Below are 20,211 nucleotides of genomic sequence, written 5' to 3'. Positions count from 1 at the left end.
CCGACGAGTAAACTACACGGCGACTGTCTGTCTAGACCAATGTCGCATGACTGCTTGTGCATCCTATCCAGAGTGGTGATCCCTCCGCAGTGCCCGTATGTCCACGCGTTTACCACTTTCTGTCCAAGGCAGGTCGCCGCGCTCGCGTGACTCCTTATGAACTGATAGACACCGTTCACGGGACTTCAGATCTAAAAGTCTGTCCCCACGTTGCTGATAGAGGACCTTCGTCTACCAGATGCATGCCGTTTAGAAGTACACAAGTTGTAGATCCCCGCTCCGAAGCTAGATCGTTTCGTTTCTTGTCGGCCGACAGACCTCAAGCCAAGTCAGCTTACTGTCACGAGTGGTCGTGGAGAAATGGAATCGCCCTGTGAAGTTCTGAATCTGAAATTCTGAAGCCCACTCTTCTTCATGTGGCCGAGATTCTAGGTCTATGTCGCTCCGGATCGTTGCTGCTTCACCTACTACTATTCATCAATGTAACAACAGCACGACTATGCGAGTTCATCTTGGCGCTGCTTCGGTTATAGCTCAAGTCCAGTTCCGCCGGAAAGGCTCGTTGCTCGGAATTACGTGATTCCGTAATCTTGTTATCTATTAACCATGTTATTTATTAACCATGAAGAGCTAGAGACTCAAGAGAACTAGTTACTTGCAGAAGTCGGTGCGAGTTTCATTCCGGATTCAATTCCACTTCCACTTCATCTTCTTTCGAATTTGTCTGCGGGTTCGCACAGAACAACACATGATCAGGATGATCCAGACGAGTGAGTATAGCAGCTTCACTTAGAATCACTGCAGGTGACAGAGAACGTCTCACTGCTCCACCTTCCGAAGGGTCCCCGGCCATCTCCTCCGTTCTCTTCACGTACGTATCTCTTCTCTCTTCTGTACACTCTCTCCATTGCAGCACCCATTAATTACCCAGAGCTCGGTCTCGAACCCGCTACCCGTACCATGCCATACCCTTTCCCTAAATCTACCCGCGACTTCTCACACATGCAGTAAATCAGCATCCGTCTCTGTCGACCTGATTTTATCATGATCCTGACCACATGCCACGTCCTCTTCGTTCCCTGGGTCACATTCAGCATATAGTCAGGCGGGGGAGAGATATGAAAGTAATGCAAGAGAAGCTTCTCGTTGCAATTACCCCGGAAACCTCTCCGCAGTCCGTACTCCGTTTCCTTCGTTGCTTCCTTCTCCTTCCTTTCCTTCCTATGTCTTAGCCTAATCTCACAAACGCATTTAAACTCTCTGCATTTAACATTGCCCACACGCGCTAAACGAGGGTACAGATTTTAACCTATACTTATCACGTATCACGTATCTGCATTCAGATCCCATGACTACAATTCAATAATCAGAGATAAAGAGACATAGTCACTGTAAAGGAGGTGATTATACATACCTCTTTTCTGATTTCGACCAAACGTCGATCGACCACATTCTCCACCTCCAGAATGATCGTCAACGAGATTTTCCCCTTACGATTTTCAATAGCAACTTAGAGAAAGACATCTCGATATTTGTCGAATATCAGATGTTAAAGCACGTTTATCGACTACAATATAATTTCTGTATGTACAAGGAGGGTCAAAAGGAATTACAAAAGGGAAGAAATAACAATACATGGAAACCAGTTATTTGGACACTCGAATTTTGCCCCTCAATCCCGTAGTATCGATGTTGAAAAATACCATGGATTTGGGACTTTGCGTAATATTACTTACTTCATTGTGTTTGAGTCAAAGAACCTCGGAGTTCATAGAAGGATCCGGATCATCGAATTCGTGAATAGAAGAAACGAAGAAGCAAAGCAGGAGGCGCAAGAAAAGGGGGAGGAAGGACAAAGTCACGATGGACAGGTCAAAAAGAGTAACAGAAACGAAGATGAAAAGTCAGGCGCTGGCGCTGACTACGGGACGGAGGGTCCTCGGAGAAAGACGAATGCACAAAGGAAAGAGAAGGAAAAGGAGAGTAAAAAAGATTATAGAACGAATTGCACGTGTGTTGCGTAAGAGATGATGATCGTGTATGCATGCTTGTAAAGTAAAGAGAAAAAAGACAGAGCACGAGTGGACTCCGTCAGTCAAGTCGAAGTCCAACATTCACAGCAGGAGCCAGAGTAAAAAAAAAGGGGAAAGGAGAATATAATACAATTTCAAACGGTAAATTAGTCCTTTTTTCTTCTCCTTGTAAACGCGGTAGATAACGCTGTTAAAGAAGCCCACCGCGTCCCGCCTGACACGTCAGCCTCGCGCCGAACACGTATGCATGGGCTTCTTCAACCAGGGAGTGACTCATCGAATTCCCGTTCAAGAAGTCATTTACGCTCGTGCACGGCTGATCGGCTCGCGAGACCGTCAGAATCGTCCTGTGCAATTCAAGCGTGAAGATAGGGTAGCATGCGCAAGACGAACACTCCGATTTGAATACAGGTCCAGCCGATGTCAATCCTTGTAAAGCAACAATGTCCCAATCTCTTGGGAAAAGATATCGAACCTGTATCCGACCACGAAGCGTAAGAGTTTATCGAAAGCAGGTGTTGCGATATCCGGATAAACACCGCCTTTGAGCTCTTTACCTTGCTGCCCATTGGGAATCGTCAAACACACCCCAACCTCCTTCTCCTATGTTACCACCCTAGGTATTGCATCGAGTTCCACCAAGAAATTCGTTTCTTGTTTTACTACCTCACCTCTCTTGCCCCTACTCTTCCACTCCATTCAATATCCATACCCTCGTCCATTCACCGCGACCGCCTGAGGTGCATGCCCGTGAACGTGCCCTAACTCCCGCTCACGCATGTCCCGAGCGTATTCCCGTGCACCATTGTCACGAGTGGTCACCACCGCGCCGTTCGCATAATCTCGCACATCACGCAGGCTGCTACGGCTGCTCCGTCCGTCACTGGCTGGACTGTGCGGATTCGGCGAGTGATGGACCTGATGGACCTGGTGATGCTGCTGCATGTGCGGCGATGGCTTGGTAGCCATCGACGGTGAGGTGGCAGTTGCGTTGATACTCGCCGAGCCCTGTGGCAGGCTTACTGGTACTGCGATAGGATGATGCTGCTGTTGATGGGTCATATATGGCGCGTGGTGAACTTGCTGTTGCTGAACCCCCATTCCCGTTACACCTACCATGGGCACAACACCGGAGGGAAGGCCCACGCCAGCGCCGCCAACAAGCTGAGAAAGTCGGGAGATTTCCTCTCGCGAGGCCACTAATGCAGCCGTGAGCCGTTCGTTCTCGTTTTGCAAGAATTCGTTCTTGGCCTGTAGTTGTGCTAACCATTGCTTCTTTCGCTGACGACATTTTAGTGCGGCTACAAAATCCGATGGTGAGCGATTGTATGCACGGGAAAGAAAAAGAAATCGTAACTACCTTGACGGTTTCGTTCCAAGAAATTCTTTCTTTTTTCTTCTTCTGTCTCAGGCTTCTTATTCTTGTTATTGCCTGACGATGGAGGCGGCAGCTGTTGCTGTTCGTCTTCGGACTCTTCATCTTCGTCTAATCCACCTTCATCCTCCCCGTCTGGATTGCTAACTGTACTCCCGCGACGGGCTGCAGGGGCGCGTGTGCTGGTGGGCGACGATTTCGACTTCTTTGACGAACTTGTTTTCGTGGACGCAGCCGATGAAATACTCGCATTGTCGCTCTTGCGCTTTGTACCTCGCTTGGCATTATTCGCACCATTCGTCGTGGACTGAACTGTCTGGCTCTGTGACACGGATCCTTTTGCAGCGGCACCATTTGCCTGGGCCAAGCTCTGCTTCTGGGCTTCCTCGCGCTTGGTGAGTTCCTGGTGCGCTTGAGAAAGAAGGAAAAGTCCGTTTGCAGCGTGGTTTGCAGCACCCGTGGCATCTGGGTAATTGTTACTATTGCCAGAACTGCCATTATTAGTCCTATCCAGATCGAGCCCCAATTGAGTGTACTAACATATGCAGGAGAAGGTAGGTACACATACCGTGATTGAGAAGCTAGAGGACTGCTTTGATAAGCCGACGATGCGGGAGCAGCTACCTGCGATGGAGCCACAGATGTCGGGACAACCACTTGCGACTGTGATGAAGACTGCTGAGCACCTGCATTATTAGTGTTGTTGGAGGTGCCACCGGCGGCCTGTTGACCCGTTTGAGAAGCCGTAGCAGAGGATTGCTGAAGCACGCTGGTCAATGCGCTTAGGGTATTGGGCGTTATCGTCGCAGCAGCGGCGCTGCCTGCAGACCCCGAGTTGACCATAGCCAGAAATGCCGCGGTATTAGGCGACGGCGGAGGGAACGCAACGGGACCACCGACGAGGGGAGTTAGGCCGGTGGACGGGGTGAGACCCGTTCGGAAGGATCCTGACGGGTCAAATGCGAACAGCGGTGGGTGCATAGAGCCAGCGCTGGCAGCGAGTGCTGCGATTGATGATGCCGATTGGGACGTCGTCGTTGGCTGTTGTGTCTGCGGACCAGCGAGCATGGCAGGCGACAGTGGACCAGCGCGGAGAGAATTTGTGAGGCTAGCGGAGGAGAAAGCCCAAGCGTAACTCGGGTCGGATGGGGAAGTGATTGACGCGAGCGGGGGCAGGATCGGCTTCGGGGTGTCGCTATTCGGGTGGGAGGCATTGCTCAGCGAGTTCTTGCGCGAGTTTGAAGAGCCGTTCGTCGAGCTGGAACCGCCTGTGGGCGACTTGTTGCGCGATGAGGACGGGGACGGGTCGCCGCCATTTCTCTGATTTGCACTGTGTCGCAGGGAGGAGAGGGATGAGGAGGAGGCGGAAAAGGACTGCTCAAACGGGTTTGGCTCTAGCTCGAAGTTGCTACGAAGCGGAGGACGAGCGGGTGGATTGTTCTGCTGCTGGAGCTTTGTCGCAGAGCCGTTCTTTGCGTCGGACTGGCGATCGCGGTCGGCGGCGGCGTCGGTGGGATGGGCTGTAGCGGAGTGCTTTGAGTGGAGGGAGTTGTCAGAGGATTGGCCAGCTGCTGGATTGAGTGGAGAAGGCATAGCGAGTGCAGTGGTGTAGAGTAGTATGGATGGACCAGAGCCAGGCCGGGCACGGGAGAGGCGAAAGTGACGATGCACTACGTAGACACGACCTCATACTCATATCCCTCTTCCCACGCGTGCAGACAGCCCCCTGACACCAGTCCTAATGGCGTCATGCATCGCGTCTGCATCTCGACATCCGCCCTCCGAAACTCTGCCCACTTGCCGCTCACGTCCGTGCACATCTCTCCCTTCCAATTCATTCATCCCTCCCTCACAGCGTCCGCCTGGCTGTCGAGCCCGCTCGCTCACTTTTACGCATCTGCGCATCCCACTCACCCCGACACACAGAGACCCCGACGTCAAGTGCTGCCAGGAACATCAAATTCCCCCTTGAGTTTTCGTGTTTTTTTGATCGTCCTTTGTCTTTTTACTGAATTACTCAGCGCGCATCTGTCTCAGCCATGGTCCCCAGCCAGTCAGCTGTTTCGCGTATCGTACCCCGTCCGCGGCTTGTCACGCGCCGGACCGATGTTCAGCCGCCACCCGTTCGATTTCCCTTCTCTGCTCAAGCAGTTCGGTATCTCCCTCCGAGCTGCCCTGCCTCGTTGCAAACTTTCAGAGAAGCATCTCCGCCCTCTTCATTTCTTATCATTTCATACATACGAACTCGCACTTCCTATATCTTAACCTGGTTATTGGCGAGAGTCACTTGCAACTGTTCACTCATTCATTCATCCTGACCCCAGTTTCCCGCAATCGATGGCCGACTTCTTCTTTCTCAGCCCTTCTGCAGTCTCGCCCGCCGCCCTGCCTCGTTGCCGCTGTGCCTCTTCCTGAGCGTCTCGAGCTATATCTCGCTCCATCGTACCATTCTGCTTCCCAATCCTCCGAGCCCCGGGTACACACTTAACACACAATGACAAAAAAGCCACTTATCATCTGTTCAATCCGTTTCCGGTATACACTAGTTATTGGTCTCAACACGCGACGTGCACACCTCTCCGTTGCTCTATCGCGACATATTTACCCACACAACTCTACAAATCATGCGTTGCGCAATGCCGTAACTCATCTCCTCCCCTCGTGGTTGACGAAATTTGGCCACCAATGAGCGACCCCGAGTGCGTTCGGACCTCTCTAGAGGTACTACCGATTCCCCACGCTGAACACATGGGCGCATATTGTTAAGCTTATCAGGCTTCTCCCGGTTTCCGACTTATGATACACGTCACAATCGACGTATGTGCTGAGTGAGCAGCTGGCGAAACGACGCAAGTGCTTGCGTCGTTGCTCCGATATTTTTCATGGCCATGGTATACGTATCTGCTGCATGAAATCTGGTGATGGATCGCGCCGATCGCGCATTGCCATAAAGTCTAATCAATGCTGTTTTCCTGATTTACCTATTTGGATCATAGATCTCCGACTACCGACATCAACCAAGAAAAGATATAAATGGACATCGATTTGAGAGACTGGCCAGACCGAGAGACTAGACTCAGAATTCCACCACGGCATACTCTTGTTGCGAATTTTTCCTCTGCTACTCTCGACCGTCGTCCAGGTACTGTCTGCATTGATTTCGTGTTTTTCCTTCGGCTATATGCTCAAGCTGGGTGGTGCGCTATGCCGTTATTCGGCTAATGTCCCGAAGTTTTTCCCGGCATGTCTTCCATCCATCTATGAACTCAGGCACTTAGGGGTAGAAGGTACTCGGAAGACGTTTTAGAAGCTAACACTGTGTTCCCGCGAAGCTAGAGGTTTGTGGCTCCGTGTGATGACGCCTGTCCTAGCCTGTCTATTGCCTTTAGTCCAGTTCTTTGTCGGTCCGACTGGGAAGTTCCAGGAAGGGGAACGTCATACTTGTGAAGTCATCTTTCTGTTTAGTTGTCAAGTCTACTGTATTCCGGGACATATATATTGTAGGTCTACTTGACTTGTCATAGTAGACCCTTACGTGTCGGGTCCTGTCCTGTCTCTGTTCATACGTTGCCCGCAACCCTCAACTTTTACTTTGCTGAAGTCATGTATTGACACTTGACTCAATGCTCCATATAAGGAGAAGACTAGTGAAGAGGCTGGGGCCTTTGAGAGGATTGCTTATTGGCGGGGCCGAATGACTTATGCTTGCGACGGTACAGAAGATGTCTTTGCTCTTGATAGGCCAATTAACTTCCTCTTCATTTTTCTTCGTGTTACCTAAACACTGTACAAGAGTACTACTGGCTCTAAATGCAGTGTAGGTTATTTTATCTCTACTCGTCTTTTTTTGCTACATTTATCTTGACTTTTGCTGTTGTTTTTAGCATTGTTTCTCCTGTTCAGGTGGTTCAAAGATTGTTTTATTATGAGCCAAACTAGGTCATTCTTAAATAAAATAAAAATAATACCATTAATGCTGAATGTATGTTTCGAGCTCAAGCCTGTTTGAGAGGGGGCTACTCTACACTAGTGTACACTGCATCAGTGTTAAGAAGTAAAACTTATTTAGTGTGAGGTGAGGCATAGGGCACTAACAGGATATTAAACAGTTGTCTTCATGTCTAAATACAGATTATGTCAGGAAAACCATATTATTAGTTCGGGTTCCACATCCTTCCGACCAAATAATAGTTAATATACAGGAGTATCTGAATAACAAATACAACAACGTTACAGTAATATCTTACAATGCTTTGCAAGTTTAGCATTGTTTCCTACTATAGTACATCTTCTTCCTGTAGAACCTCATTTAAAAAAAGCCGCCTTCTTACTCCCCATGTGTCATTATATGCCTTACCCAATCATTTAGTGCCCTTTCGAGAGGATACCGATCCTCACGCTGCAGGTTTGACCCTCTTCCTTCACGATGGCTATTACCTTCACTCGTAGTGTGTTGTCGTTGGTGCTGCTGTGTCAACTCCGGCCAACCACCGTTTAAGTCAAACACGCCTTGAGAACGTGCAGAAAGTGCTGTGAGCCCATTGTATAGCGCCGTTGAGTTCGACAAAGCGTGTCCACTCATTATGCTTGTGCTGGAGCTACTAGTGCTGAGGATAGTGTGCATGGTGTTTGCGTTTACGTTGGTAGATGACACAGACGTCGTATAGTTGTACGGACACGGTTCAAGGATTATACGCAGAGGGACTCGTCGATGGGGAGCAACCCGGTCCACACCTTTGTCCAGCTTTGACTTCAACTTCGATTTCGACGTTGAATCCGATTGTTCGTGCGTATATATGTGTGAGGTCGTAATGTCGTCAACAATCCGTTCCAGCGAGTTTACAGCCAGATCGTTCAAGAACGGCTCAGTAAGGCGAATACACTTAAGAGATGGACATCCTTTCACAAGTGCATCGAGAGTCGTTAACGGATCCAGCAAGCTCCCACCTGCTAGATGCAAGTTCTCCAGTACTGGTAATTCAATTCGAGTGGAGGGGAAGGGGTGTACGTTATCTCGAATCGTGAGCTGTTTAAGTAAATACCGAGATAATGATCAGCCCAGAATAATTATTTTCAATCGTAGAATTGGTCAATTTTCACGATGCATACGAACCTCTGATAGAAAAGGAAACGGACGTGCGAGTGCGTCCGCCAGCCCACTATCCGCATTCTCGTCATAATGGCCATACAGGCAAATTGACAGTGTACGCAAATTTGGCGACACGGCATCTAAATATGGTACAAAAACCGTATAAATTTAGTTCAAGAAGATAGACGATGGAAAAAGGAGATTAAACAAAGAGGAAGTGAAAATAGCACCTACTTAAAATACTCTGAACAGCGGAACGGAACGCAGCGACTCTCTGCGCACGTTCATGCAACCAATTCTGCAGCCTCTGCAGCCTTTCAATTCGTCCTTCTCTCGAAAAAGGCCGTTCGAATGCAAACGATGGAGGCATCTCAAACGCATCTTCCTCCTCCTCGCCAGAACTTCTCCCTGCACTTGTCCTCTGACTGTAATCACTGAGAAACATATGCATGGCACACTCTCCTAGATCTGATCGTGTCTGAAGAGTACGCGCAAGAAGTGAAATCTTCGTACGCCCATCGACAAGCAGAGTTTGGTACATGATCGGAACCGCGATCGAGTAAAAGTGGCGCGAGACGAGGCAGAGGCTGTACACCGCTTGATAGGTACGCGGGGTTGACTCTATACCTGCTAAGCATACGAACTTGCAGATAATGGAGTGGACTTCTATCGGAAGTTGATCTAGCAGCATAAGGGAAGCAGAGCTGTCTGTGAGTGCGTAGAGGCTTCAATCACTTGTATAGAGGTTGGAAACGTATAGTCAAGCCCCAACGTCGAGATAAGCGCTTTTTATGTGACTCATCCCACCTGTTGGAACGTAAAACCTGCGGGGAAAGTTAGCGACTTATTGAGTGAGCGAAACTTATTCAAGTAATATCCCCTAAGCGAATAAAAGCGGGTACGGAAGAACCTCGGAGAAATAAATAGACTCTGTTTCTTCTACCGCTCTTGCCTAACCAATAATTTCCACGTCTAACACGGTGAATAAACACATGGGAGCTGTGCACGAGCTGCGGAGTTGGAGGGGAACCACATGCAACCGTCTATTCGTAATACACTGTAAGTTATACAACAAATTATGCTTTTACTCAGCTCGGAGGGTCGATCGTTTCTAAGTATTGGCATCTTATGCTTTCCCTGGTCCATTAGGAACAGATTTATTCGCGCTTACAACCGTATCACCCTGGGATTGCTTAAGAGCTTGAAGCGCACAAAGCGCGGCTGCAGGATCGCATGAGACTCCGAGACCTGAGATTATTCGCTCGAGAGCAACTCACCTCCCACACCACTCCCATCCTTCGCCAATCCGATCTCCACCTTTCTCTCAGCCTCTTCGCCGACAATCGCACGCAGACTTTCCCGAAGGTGTGTCTCGAAGTTGGGATAGAATTGTATAAGGCTAAAAAGTAAATCCCAATTCAGTTTTCAAATCGCCATACGTAAAGTCCACCGAGGCCTCACCTTCCATCTACGCCAACGGCAAACTTCTCGCCCGAAGAGTGTCCTCCGCCGAGAGCAGCACGTCCTGTTTGTACTAATACAGCTGCGACCGCACATCCACTGAGCTTCGCTGCCCTTGTAGCCACGAGCCGGCATACCCAGCGTACAATCTCAGCATCTTGGTCCGAGATGGCGCCGGCCTCGAAGTCAACTTTCTCGACAAGGACCTTCTTAATATCGTCCAATGCCTGTGCATTTTCAATATCCGACATGTATGCGGTATCAAAACCATACTGGCTGTTGAGAATTGGGGTTGAGAGGCCGCCAAAGAGTACAGGTGGAACAGCATCAACGAGAGATAATAGAATATTACGACAAATTTCGCCAAGGTACATTCCACTGATGAATTTTTCGTATGCCTGATACCTTGGGTTGATTGATTCTCTGTCGAGCTTATTGTCGAATGGCGTAGTGGGAAGGACGGTACGCTAGAATTATTCGTCAACGCTGCGCTTCCAAAAGGCAATAGAAACGCATGCGAACTGTATTATTGAACGCGCCCCATTCAGTATTCACGACCATTGTCTGCACATGTTTTAATGCTGCAGAGTCTGATAGCTTCCGAATTTTTTGTACATCTTCAACGAAGGCTCCGTTTGTCCCGGTTCCAAAAATGGCGCCAAGTATGCAACCTCCAGACGTATATGCTCGTGATAAAAGGGCGCCAACGGTCTGCAAGCCAGATATTTGTTTTATTTATTTGCAATCACAGTAATAAAGGGGAGCGTACGTCGTTGACTAGGGCGGCGCATTTGACATGGATATGCTTCCTATCAAAAGCGTCTTGAAGCAGTTTCACAACGTCCTTGCCAACAGCATTCTTTGCAGAAAACCCTTTCGTCCACGTCAAAAGCACACCTTTGTCCAGTGCCGTCTGTTCGACCGGGAAGCTAAAAGTGAGGCCAAGGTGTAATGCCTCATCATCGGTAATCTCGTGGCCCATAGACGTCAGGAACTCATCAACGGAGTCCGCGAGGTAATCTGCACAAGCGCATCAGCGGAGTTCCACCTCGTCCTTGGCAACCATAGCATACCAAATAGCACAGTAGCCTCGCCAGTTTTCAAAACCTCTGACAGTTTGTATTTCTGTTGTCGAAGAGTAAACTGCTGATTACCATGCAGCTGGACCTCGCAGACACGTCTAATCTAGAGTGAGTGCTTGGAACAGAGAGCAGCAATCAATCAAACTTACAAATTTGTCCCGCCAAGATCCAAAGCAAGGAACGTCCTGAGAGCGCTCATGAGATGAATTGAATACCTCAGAGCAGGTATGATATGCTAACCCCTTTTCTGTGCCGTCGGGGACACCAGTAACGAACGTCGGTCTTGAGGTGCATTCAGCCTAGTCAGTTACGCGTAATTACCATGCAAGCAGCTCCTCACATCATGGCCATTGGTTTATTGTATTCTGAGAGTCCCAAAGCAAAGTCATCGACGAACTGTCGAGTGATCTCGAGGAGGCGTGCATCAGTCAGATCGAATTGCCTCTGTATGCTATCGAGGTGGGATCGCGTGGCGTCGGGAACGTTGTAGAAGAAGATGGAAGAAATATTAGACACTGTTGACATTTTTAAATAACAGCGAACGGGAGTGCCAATGGTAAAGCGGGATGAGAGGCAGAGTGCAAGGAAGAATAGTGAGGGTCAACTCGGATGGTCCAGTAGACATGGCTGACTGCTGTATCCTGTGACGCAAGTCCAAGATGAAGGCGGCGATCGTGTCTTGCCTTATTTATCGACCGTATGGATTTTTCTTGACGCGTCTTCGCACAATTTCCTCCGTCAACCCGACTCTTCCCATTGTAATTCTAATTCTCATTCACCCTGCTATCGTGATCTCAAGCGGAACTGCACTTATGACTGGTAATTAACAAGAAGTGTGTACACTGGTACCAGCATGTTCTGTCTTTAAGCTGGCGATGGCGGCGGCGTGTTCTCGGAAGTGCCACAACAGTCTCGGTCACTGCAGAATATTTTTCAGGTCCGGGTAATTGCTCTTCGGCGTCCTCATGCCACTTAGGAATCTGCTTTGCATTAAATAACCATGCGTGAGTAGCGGATAGTTGTAATAGAAAGACGTCCGACGGAGATTTGCTTATTACAGACCGTCAGCCGAAGTCGATTTCGCAGTTGGATGAGTTTGCCACCTTTGCATCCGTCCTGCTCATTGGTCTCGATGTAACCTGCAAACCCGTTGTTTCCCCTCCATGGGGCTGGAAAACCGTTTCGCAAAGTATGTTGCGTACAAATCTGCATCGTCTTGAGGGTCTTCTCTCAGAGGCCGCCCTGTCCTCTCGCTGTTCACGCCACACTTCACCGCAGCCCCTTCTCCTCTGTACTCTTCGGAATTAAACCTTCTAGATGTTCCTCCATGATCTTCCTCCAGAAATTCATCTCTTGATCTGTGAATATGTTCCGCAAGAAACAAGAAGAAGCCTCGTTCTCGTCAACAAATACTTCTATGAGCTAGCAGCCCCTGTCATGTATAAAACCGTCTATCTTCCTACACGTCGCCGCGTAATTTCCTTTCAGAATGCGCTTCTCAGGAACCCCTTGCTCTCGGCCCATGTTCGTCATGTTCTTATCTCGGACCGCAATCGTGACGAATTCCACGTCGTCTTGCCTGACTTCATCGTTTACTGGCCGCAAACGCATTCGGAACGTATGATTCGCAGACAGCGCATCCGCGAATGGCTGATGGATCGCGATAAGGAACTATCAACATTTCGAACAGCTCTGCGCCACATTCTAGCCCTCATATCGAGCCAGCTCGAAACTCTGACCCTCCTTCACTACGAACATAGCATCAAGACACTCAAAGATATTCTTATGTTCCCTTTTCCGGTATTAGAAGAACTCACTATCAGGGGGGACTATCCACCATTACCCAAAAATCTTTACCTACCGAGACTCAAGCGGTTACATCTGGCAGCTGGCGACATGCCCAATCCATGGGCTTCCTTCTCTTCGCTAGCGAACGGCTGTCCAAGCCTCACCCATATTCGCATTACGGAACCATTATCATGCATCCTATCTGGTGGAATTCTAGCCCAATCCTTCGAGGTGGCGTTTGGAATGACCAAATACGATCCAGAGTCGCTCGCCATGCCGCTGGAGCGTTATCCCGACGGAACGACGCGAGTCGCACCAGCACCTCGCCTCCCTCCCACTTTAGTAGAACTGCTACTCCAGCCTTACCCTCCAGAGATGAGCACTCTCGGAATGCCATATCCGGACCACACAGACATGATGGAGAGACTCAAGGGTATCGAAGCACGTACTAGCCTTTTCAAACTTCTTCCGTCAAACAATGAGAACTACGTCCTGCCTTACTCATTCGATGCTGCTCATCGTGATTGGAAGAGCAGAATGGCGGGCGGGTCAGGTTGCTGGGTTGATTGGAAATAACTTTAAGGCAATTAGCAAAGCAATCTAACATCATAGAAAACTGCCTTATACATGTTCGGCGAGGCAGGTCACGACATAGACGTACTATACGCATTGTAATTTTACTGGACCAGCATTTAACGACACTGTATGATACTTCGGCACTTTTACACGGCATACATTTCATCTATAGCATGTTGCTACTATACAATATGGAACATACAAATTTATATATGTTTGTCACATCCATGTTTATGCAAAGCAGATTATGAAATGCTATCCGGGATTCTCCGAAATGATTCTCACGCTTTCTCACTTGTCACTGACCGCTCACTAGTCTGCACTTCATCCATCCCATTCGCTCATTTCAACACGCTTTGAGGTTAGAATAGTTCCTCTATGACGTTTTAATATTCAGAATACTAATAAGCTTTTGGCTTGCCATGGTATAGAGCGTCATGGCAGCTAAAGGAGCAGCTGTCGCGGTCGTATGTTGCACTTCCTGCATCCTCGTCAGGTCATCGTTTCATTTCATTTCGTTGTAGGATTTCGCGCGTGTTTATTCAAAACTTGGTCTCGGGAAGGGTGCGAGCCTCGTATTTTGCGTTTATTCTATATGTTTATATGGCTTGCAGAGACCATTGCTGCCCTCAATGCTTTCCGAAAGCGGCACAACGATGCCCAACGAATAAGCAGTACGCTGAAGTCGCAGTCCACTGAAGTCGACTTTGCACATTATCGTTCCGTGCTGAAGAATAAGGCCATCGTAGATGAAGCTGAGAAGATTTTCAAAGACTTCAAGCCGGTGACATATGATGTCGGCTCACACGTGAAGGCGATTGAGGCATTTGAGGCAAAGGCGGTAAGGCTGCCCACCTATTTTTCCAAAGACAAACAATTCAAAGCCTTTATAGGTGGAGAACGCCAAAGAGACTGAGGTGAAGATTGAAGAGGAGCTGAAGGACCTGCAAGCTACTCTTGCAAACATTGAGAAAGTGCGGCCATTCGAGGACCTTTCTGTAAGTGACCTGTATTCTTGGCTTCGTGGACTTCGTGGCTAATTTTCTGCTCAAGGTGGAGGATGTTGGAAACGCACATCCTGAAATCACCAAGGCTGTCGAGACTATGATCAAGAAGGGCAAATGGACAGTACCTGGTAAGTAGACTTAAATTATGATTTTATTCAACCTTACTGATCTTGCTACCTAGGCTACAAGGAGAAGTTCGGCGACTTGTCTTTGATGTAGACAAAATGGTTTCTTTCTCTTAGATGCCAATAAATTCTAAAAGCGTTAAACGCTACGCGTAATTGTTGCAGGCACGATGAACCTTGTGTCCGCTGTCTTCTCGATCCTTGATCGGCTGCCAACGAACAGCGGCTGTACGTCAATTACGGTCGTGATTAACACTATTAAATTAGTTTTCGTGCTAAGAGTATTGAGTGAAGAAAACGTAAAAGAACTAAGGTTGTTCAGGTCCCGTGTTAGTGACTTGAGTGACTTGCAGACCGCTTTATCTTGTTCTCCAACTCAATTTTCCTTATCGCCACTTTTTGAAATCGAAAATGAGCGGGAGAGCAATGAACACGTCTGACGTAGCACTGTTACGACGGACGAAACCGTTTTGAGCATGCCGCGTCCCTACCTGCGCGTGGCCACTACAACAACACTTTTGCATGGACCACATTCTTCTCAGCCACTGTCTGCCTTTTTCACTGAGCCACTATTAAGATGGGGAACGATTCTTCTAACGAACAGTCAAGACCACCAAGCCCTTCACAGCGACCAGATACCCCGGGACTTACTTCCGCTGTTAGCATGGGTTTCTTCTCTGTACCGTTCGAACGCTTCGTTCGCGATGATATCTCTGAGTGGACGGGCGCTTTTACACTTCTCGGTGCGTGTTTGTCATTCCCAATATCCATTACAAAGCTGAGTTGCTTGATGTTCAAAAAACTTAGACACCATCGAGACGTTCTTCGACTCTCGTATGGATTTGCTCGAGAGGCGGTTGAAGAAGCACTCCGATAAACTCAAGATGCGTGCTGAAGAGGCATTCAAGTTTAAGACTCCTGCAGGAGAGCTCTTTGTTGCAAAGGATCTGGATAAGGAGGTGCAAAAATTCAAGTTGAAGGCACGCAAGACATTTCATATATGACGCGAAACGTTACACCAATTAACGCGTCAATGTCGCTGCACAGGTATCAAGTCAAATGGCGTCCCTGTCCAATGCATGGCAATCTTCGAAGGTCATTCGAACGCGGGAGAAGATATCGTTTTTCTTCGGTGTTATGTCTCTTCTCCTGACTGCACTCCTATTCGGCATGGCTCCGCAGTACGTACATGCAGTCGCCTCATTGACAAGCCACATACATACATACCAACCGCACGCGTTTCCAGGTGGCTGCATATCTCATATACGATCCAAGCTCTATATCTCCTTCCGCTTCGCGCGTATAATTACAAGAAACGCGCTTGGCACTATTTCTTGTTTGATTTGTGTTACTATGCGACGATTCTCAACTTCATGTATATCTGGATTGCACCTGGAAGTGCGACGCTTTGGATTGCGTGCTATTGCATGTCACATGGGTCCCTTGCTAGTGCGGTCATTACATGGAGGAATAGTCTTGTCTTCCATGATTCTGACAAAGTCACCTCGCTCTTTGTGCACATGTATGCCCCGTTGGTATTCACTGTCATTAGGTGTGTTCCCTTTCTTTTCAGTAAGGGATGAAATTGTTTATGATGCTCCTAGACACCACTACCCGAACGTAGAAACTCGATTCCCTGCGGTCACAAAGGTTCCTCACCTGAATCCGGCCAAAGCATTTGGTCTCAGCGCTTTAATCTGTAAGATGCATTCATCTGTGTATAAATGATGTTCTTATAACACTTTTTTGTATACAGACATCATCTGGCAAATTCTGTATTGGAAGGTGATTTAAAATTTGGTCTAAAACATGCCTTGTATCATACTAAGTTCTATACAAGTTCGTCTTAGTCGATCGTCGCAAGAAGATTGAATCAGGAGAGCGTACAACGTCTTTCTCATGGATGTTAAACGACAAGAGAGGCGTCATAGGACGTATGCTCGGACATGTCCCACAGCATTATAGAGAACTCTCCTTTATCACGGGACAACTCTGTACGTTTATCAATTTCGTTTCAGCAATTAACTTGGCTGACTAGTTGAAATGACAGTCTATACACTACTTGTAGAACTTCCAGTTCCCCTGTTATACCGAAGTTCTTTCTTCAGTTCAGCATTCCTGCTTGCCATATTTTCCGTGAGTGTATGGAACGGTGCAGGGTTTTACATCGAAGTCTTTGGTCGAAAGTACGTCTAATTCCCCATACTCCAAAATTTTTATCTGATCTCCTTTTACTAGGTTTGAACGAGAACTTGAAGCATTGAGAAAGGAACTCGCCGAAGCGGCAGCCACGCGCTCAGGAAGAGCGACACCCGTTGATTCACAAGGAGGTCTCGCACATTCGCGGAACGCCAGCGAAGATAACTTCTCTTCAGTATCAACGGAGTCTCCGGTATTCGTTGCGCAGGACCTTCCGCCAACTGAACTGTCTGCCAGTCCGGTCAGCGGGATCGTTTCTCCGCCGTCCTCTATATCACTCGAGCCGAAGAAGGACCGGTAACCCGTATACATGGTGTCGCCTGCTTATTTTCCGTTTTCTTTTTATTCCTAGTCTTTTCCCAGTCTAATATGTTGTTACGTTACGAACTTTTATGACGCCCTTTCACATTGTCGCGTTCATGCTTTCGCTGTTCATTCCGCGTAATTAAAACGGTTCTTCCACTTTAACGTTTAGTTTTCCGATTCTGATTAGTCTCATTATACATGCATTGTCTACACTCGCGCCTTTACCTTTTACCTTATATTGTCCTCCTCACACCACCTTCCGCTAGAGGAAGGTCGTTATATACCAAAATTGTATAACTCATATTCTCGATGATACGTTTCTGTGGGGTATCACATGAATGCTACTTCAAGGTATAATTGATATAACTAGTCAATCGTCCGAGTGCCGAGTACGTTAGGTGTGCCCTCTGTTGGAATCTCGCCAAGAATGTCACCGTCAACATCGAAGGCTTCGTACTGTTCTCCGCTGACTATCCAGCCTGCGAACGGGCCTCCTGGTCCCTTCACTAATGACCGCGCCCTTGTATACGCCGGATCCGACTGCTTTGCAGTATGATATGACCTTCCTAGCCTGATTAACATGCTCATTTTAGTGAAAGTAGAGTAGATAAATGAAGATGGATGGGAGACATACGGAGTGGGCGGAAGACCAAGTACATTCTTCGTTTGCTCGTGTAGTCTGAACAATTGGAGCTTGCATAGCAGTGGTCTATGAGCTTCTTAGTACTGCACGACTGGTACGAGTAAAGGTCAATATAAACAAACCGAAACCTCTCCAATCCGAGCTGTTTAGGTCCAACACCTCGACGAATTCCATTGATGATCACTTCTTGGCCCTTTCCTCCTACAGAATCTGCAAACCAACAAAGAGCTAAAAGAATGTCAGACGAAAAATGCCGGATGTGCATGAGAGTGAGGAGTTGAGCTACATTCGTTGCTAGACTGAGGCAGTGGGCGCTTCGGGTATTTTCCTTGTAACGCCGTTCGCGAGTTTTCAAAGTCAACATGCGTGAAGTATATAGTCGGCCTTGTTAAGTGATATGAATCTGGGAGACCTGTTTGTATTTGATGAACCACACGAAGCAACGCACATAGGTGTCTCTCACCTTGTATGCTATCTAGTCGTCTGTAGAACGCTCGTTCGCAGTCAAGCCGCACGACGTCTTGCATATGCTCTGGGACGTCGCCGATGATAATGCGGCTCAAGTAGATAGGGGCGAACAGATTCGCCGCCAAGGCACCTTGAACGCCAAGGACATTGTACACTCTGTAGAGCTCGTCATTAGATGACCTTTCGGGGAAAGAGAAACAGACGGTGGCGGCTTACGCAATCTTGTCACTGCATGACATACAGATCGTTGGAGGTGAGTCTGCCCGTCCTGGTTTGGTACGAAGTACAGTATGTAAAGCGTAGTTATTTCGTCCGCGTGATGCAGCTCCAGGTGGAGGGGATGCAGGAGGAGCAGCGTCCTTCAGCGCTGCCATTGCTGGATCTTGAGATGACGCGAGAAAGCGCATTGATGCGTCACCACCTGGATGAACATCGAACATTAAGAGGTTAGCAACTCATTGCACACTCAGGAGCAGGCACAGAGGAAAACGTCGGGGCGCATATAGTCACTCTACTTCGAATATGGTAGATGCGTTTCTTACATGAGACTGTTGATATATACATATGCAGCTTCACGCCCTCACCCAACTCCCACTTCCCATCAGTGCGCTGCTTGATCCACATGGATCCCTTCGACGCGTGAACTGCTCGTTGAACTTCTTCATGGAGCCACCTAATGAATGCGCGTCGAGCGAGTACCTCCGCATGGCTGTCATGCAATGCGTCGCCGCGAAGTGGGTAACGATCAGTGGGTAGACATTTGACGCCCGTGGCCAGTGCTACGACCTTGTAGTTGTCTGGATGTGAAAAGTAACCAGTCGACGGCGCGTAAGGGGATTCAAGCACGAAAGCCGCTAAGACAGTATACTGATAGTTATCCGATTGCTTGAAGTAGCAGGCAGTATAGCGCGCGTGGACACGTGTGACGAGTGTATCAACCTGGTTGGAGATGGAGGGCATCATCAAAGTTGGTGTGTTGGTGGCAGTGCTGCGCGTATAGTGCTCGCTTACATTTAGCCTTCCAAGTCCAGACAAGGGACCCACACTTCTCGTTTCGGGCATCGGCAGCGCTCAGTGACGCGAATGCTATGATTTCATGAACCTTCGCCGACTCGTACTCCAACTTGATATGATTTCAATGAAAGTTATCCACGCGAGCCCCCTGTCAGGGCACCACGAATCCTATTCATTGTGGTTTTATGTTCAATGAATTATGACGTATGTCCAATATATCTACCCCGTCCCAGCGCATAAAAAGCCCAAAGTCCCCAGCACATTTTCAAAAAAATATCAAAAGGACAACGTTACCCACATTTACAACTCATATCACTTCACTGAAACATGTTCGGTTCTTCGCGCTCCCACCACCCCACCGGCACTCAACGTCGTCGTGGCTTTTTCAGCCCTAACCGAAACCGCACAGAAAGAAGCGGCACTCGGCGCAGGTTCTTCCATCGCAGGGATCCTGATCGCGTTGCCGGCGGATACAAGTAAGTTACATCCACTGTTCACTTAGTAACGAAGTTATTAAACCTGTTTGCTTTCTTTCTAGAGCCGCCCTCCATAATCCCAACACTACGCATGATGGCCGTAGAAATGCCAAACACGAACTTCGCACGATGGTAGGTACCCGGCGTATCATAAAAATAACTCGTATATTGACAAATTCTGTCTGCGAACTAGGGCCGCGGCAATGAAGCTCATGGACATCCAAGCTTGAAGTCTCGTCTCAGGCACCTTTTCGGGATCCGCTCGAAGAATTCTCGTTCTCGCCTCGGTCAATCGAGGCGTTACTGAGCTCAGTCTCCGCGATGATATTTAGCTCGCCACATACTCTCAAGCGTTTATACTATCACTATACCAGTAGCTTATATTACCATTTTACATGAACGATGACAGACGAAAACATCCTGTAACCTTGTATTTGTTTGATATCAAGGCAATGTATCAATACCCCCCAGTTATGACAGATCAGTGATTATGATTGCACTAAGTGTGGTAGACATATATTCTGCCGGTAGATGAATATCAAAATGTCTGATATCTCTGAATAGCTATA

General features: G+C 48.1%; 6 protein-coding genes across 6 annotated transcripts; 3 read left to right on the top strand and 3 right to left on the bottom strand.

Moving 5' to 3' along the window:
- Window positions 1-1,840: 1,840 nt before the first annotated feature.
- Window positions 1,841-6,014, bottom strand: FOMMEDRAFT_141951 (uncharacterized protein). The gene is made up of 3 exons (XM_007268497.1): window positions 3,977-6,014; window positions 3,394-3,914; window positions 1,841-3,334 (listed from the first exon to the last, which is right to left on the bottom strand). Exons 1-3 carry the CDS (start codon window positions 4,999-5,001, stop codon window positions 2,733-2,735), a joined length of 2,148 nt encoding a protein of 715 aa, XP_007268559.1. The 5' UTR covers window positions 5,002-6,014; the 3' UTR covers window positions 1,841-2,732.
- A 1,537-nt stretch (window positions 6,015-7,551) lies between these two features.
- Window positions 7,552-11,631, bottom strand: FOMMEDRAFT_21699 (uncharacterized protein). The gene is made up of 11 exons (XM_007268496.1): window positions 11,381-11,631; window positions 11,281-11,322; window positions 11,190-11,225; window positions 11,032-11,138; window positions 10,728-10,978; window positions 10,481-10,669; window positions 9,959-10,425; window positions 9,775-9,896; window positions 8,732-9,718; window positions 8,522-8,637; window positions 7,552-8,434 (listed from the first exon to the last, which is right to left on the bottom strand). The coding sequence occupies exons 1-9, from the start codon at window positions 11,563-11,565 to the stop codon at window positions 9,624-9,626; spliced, it is 1,494 nt and encodes a 497-aa protein (XP_007268558.1). The 5' UTR covers window positions 11,566-11,631; the 3' UTR covers window positions 7,552-8,434; window positions 8,522-8,637; window positions 8,732-9,623.
- Window positions 11,632-13,705: 2,074 nt separating this feature from the next.
- Window positions 13,706-14,807, top strand: FOMMEDRAFT_126073 (ATP synthase d subunit). The gene is made up of 7 exons (XM_007268495.1): window positions 13,706-13,765; window positions 13,836-13,871; window positions 13,929-13,968; window positions 14,019-14,245; window positions 14,298-14,402; window positions 14,458-14,539; window positions 14,593-14,807. The coding sequence occupies exons 2-7, from the start codon at window positions 13,842-13,844 to the stop codon at window positions 14,628-14,630; spliced, it is 522 nt and encodes a 173-aa protein (XP_007268557.1). The 5' UTR covers window positions 13,706-13,765; window positions 13,836-13,841; the 3' UTR covers window positions 14,631-14,807.
- Window positions 14,808-15,075: 268 nt separating this feature from the next.
- Window positions 15,076-17,284, top strand: FOMMEDRAFT_110967 (uncharacterized protein). Its single transcript, XM_007268494.1, has 9 exons — window positions 15,076-15,279; window positions 15,344-15,516; window positions 15,584-15,717; window positions 15,783-16,088; window positions 16,141-16,235; window positions 16,293-16,321; window positions 16,377-16,530; window positions 16,587-16,722; window positions 16,775-17,284. Exons 1-9 carry the CDS (start codon window positions 15,114-15,116, stop codon window positions 17,034-17,036), a joined length of 1,455 nt encoding a protein of 484 aa, XP_007268556.1. The 5' UTR covers window positions 15,076-15,113; the 3' UTR covers window positions 17,037-17,284.
- Window positions 17,285-17,365: 81 nt separating this feature from the next.
- FOMMEDRAFT_141947 (uncharacterized protein) lies at window positions 17,366-19,112 on the bottom strand (the record flags this gene model as incomplete). The annotated part of the gene is made up of 7 exons (XM_007268493.1): window positions 17,366-17,612; window positions 17,676-17,750; window positions 17,807-17,912; window positions 17,971-18,096; window positions 18,148-18,308; window positions 18,369-18,573; window positions 18,695-19,112. The coding sequence occupies 7 exons, from the start codon at window positions 19,110-19,112 to the stop codon at window positions 17,408-17,410; spliced, it is 1,296 nt and encodes a 431-aa protein (XP_007268555.1). The 3' UTR covers window positions 17,366-17,407.
- Window positions 19,113-19,466: 354 nt separating this feature from the next.
- On the top strand, window positions 19,467-20,107 carry FOMMEDRAFT_21695 (uncharacterized protein; the record flags this gene model as incomplete). The annotated part of the gene is made up of 3 exons (XM_007268492.1): window positions 19,467-19,642; window positions 19,705-19,774; window positions 19,836-20,107. Coding segments are annotated over exons 1-3 (256 nt in total), but the record flags the coding sequence as incomplete, so codon positions are not given.
- Window positions 20,108-20,211: the final 104 nt, after the last annotated feature.

This window comes from Fomitiporia mediterranea, assembly GCF_000271605.1.
Source record: "Fomitiporia mediterranea MF3/22 unplaced genomic scaffold FOMMEscaffold_8, whole genome shotgun sequence".
Classification (NCBI taxonomy): domain Eukaryota; kingdom Fungi; phylum Basidiomycota; class Agaricomycetes; order Hymenochaetales; family Hymenochaetaceae; genus Fomitiporia; species Fomitiporia mediterranea.
This window is presented reverse-complemented; position numbering and strand designations above follow the sequence as displayed.

Bases quoted from the DNA above. Each gene is read 5' to 3' on its own strand.
- FOMMEDRAFT_141951 (XM_007268497.1), bottom strand. From the start codon at position 5,001: ATGCCTTCTCCACTCAATCCAGCAGCTGGCCAATCCTCTGACAACTCC. The intron at 3,915-3,976 runs GTATGTGTACCT...CGATCTGGATAG, and splicing joins CCTCTAGCTTCTCAATCACG to GACTAATAATGGCAGTTCTG. The intron at 3,335-3,393 runs GTAGTTACGATT...CGGATTTTGTAG, and splicing joins CTTGGAACGAAACCGTCAAG to CCGCACTAAAATGTCGTCAG.
- FOMMEDRAFT_21699 (XM_007268496.1), bottom strand. From the start codon at position 11,565: ATGTCAACAGTGTCTAATATTTCTTCCATCTTCTTCTACAACGTTCCC. The intron at 11,323-11,380 runs GTGAGGAGCTGC...ATGCACCTCAAG, and splicing joins AATAAACCAATGGCCATGAT to ACCGACGTTCGTTACTGGTG. The intron at 9,897-9,958 runs GTGAGGCCTCGG...TTTACTTTTTAG, and splicing joins GCCGTTGGCGTAGATGGAAG to CCTTATACAATTCTATCCCA.
- FOMMEDRAFT_126073 (XM_007268495.1), top strand. From the start codon at position 13,842: ATGGCAGCTAAAGGAGCAGCTGTCGCGGTC. The intron at 13,872-13,928 runs GTATGTTGCACT...ATTTCGTTGTAG, and splicing joins AAGGAGCAGCTGTCGCGGTC to GATTTCGCGCGTGTTTATTC. The intron at 13,969-14,018 runs GTGCGAGCCTCG...TATGGCTTGCAG, and splicing joins AAAACTTGGTCTCGGGAAGG to AGACCATTGCTGCCCTCAAT.
- FOMMEDRAFT_110967 (XM_007268494.1), top strand. From the start codon at position 15,114: ATGGGGAACGATTCTTCTAACGAACAGTCAAGACCACCAAGCCCTTCA. The intron at 16,322-16,376 runs GTGATTTAAAAT...GTTCTATACAAG, and splicing joins GGCAAATTCTGTATTGGAAG to TTCGTCTTAGTCGATCGTCG. The intron at 16,723-16,774 runs GTACGTCTAATT...TCCTTTTACTAG, and splicing joins ATCGAAGTCTTTGGTCGAAA to GTTTGAACGAGAACTTGAAG.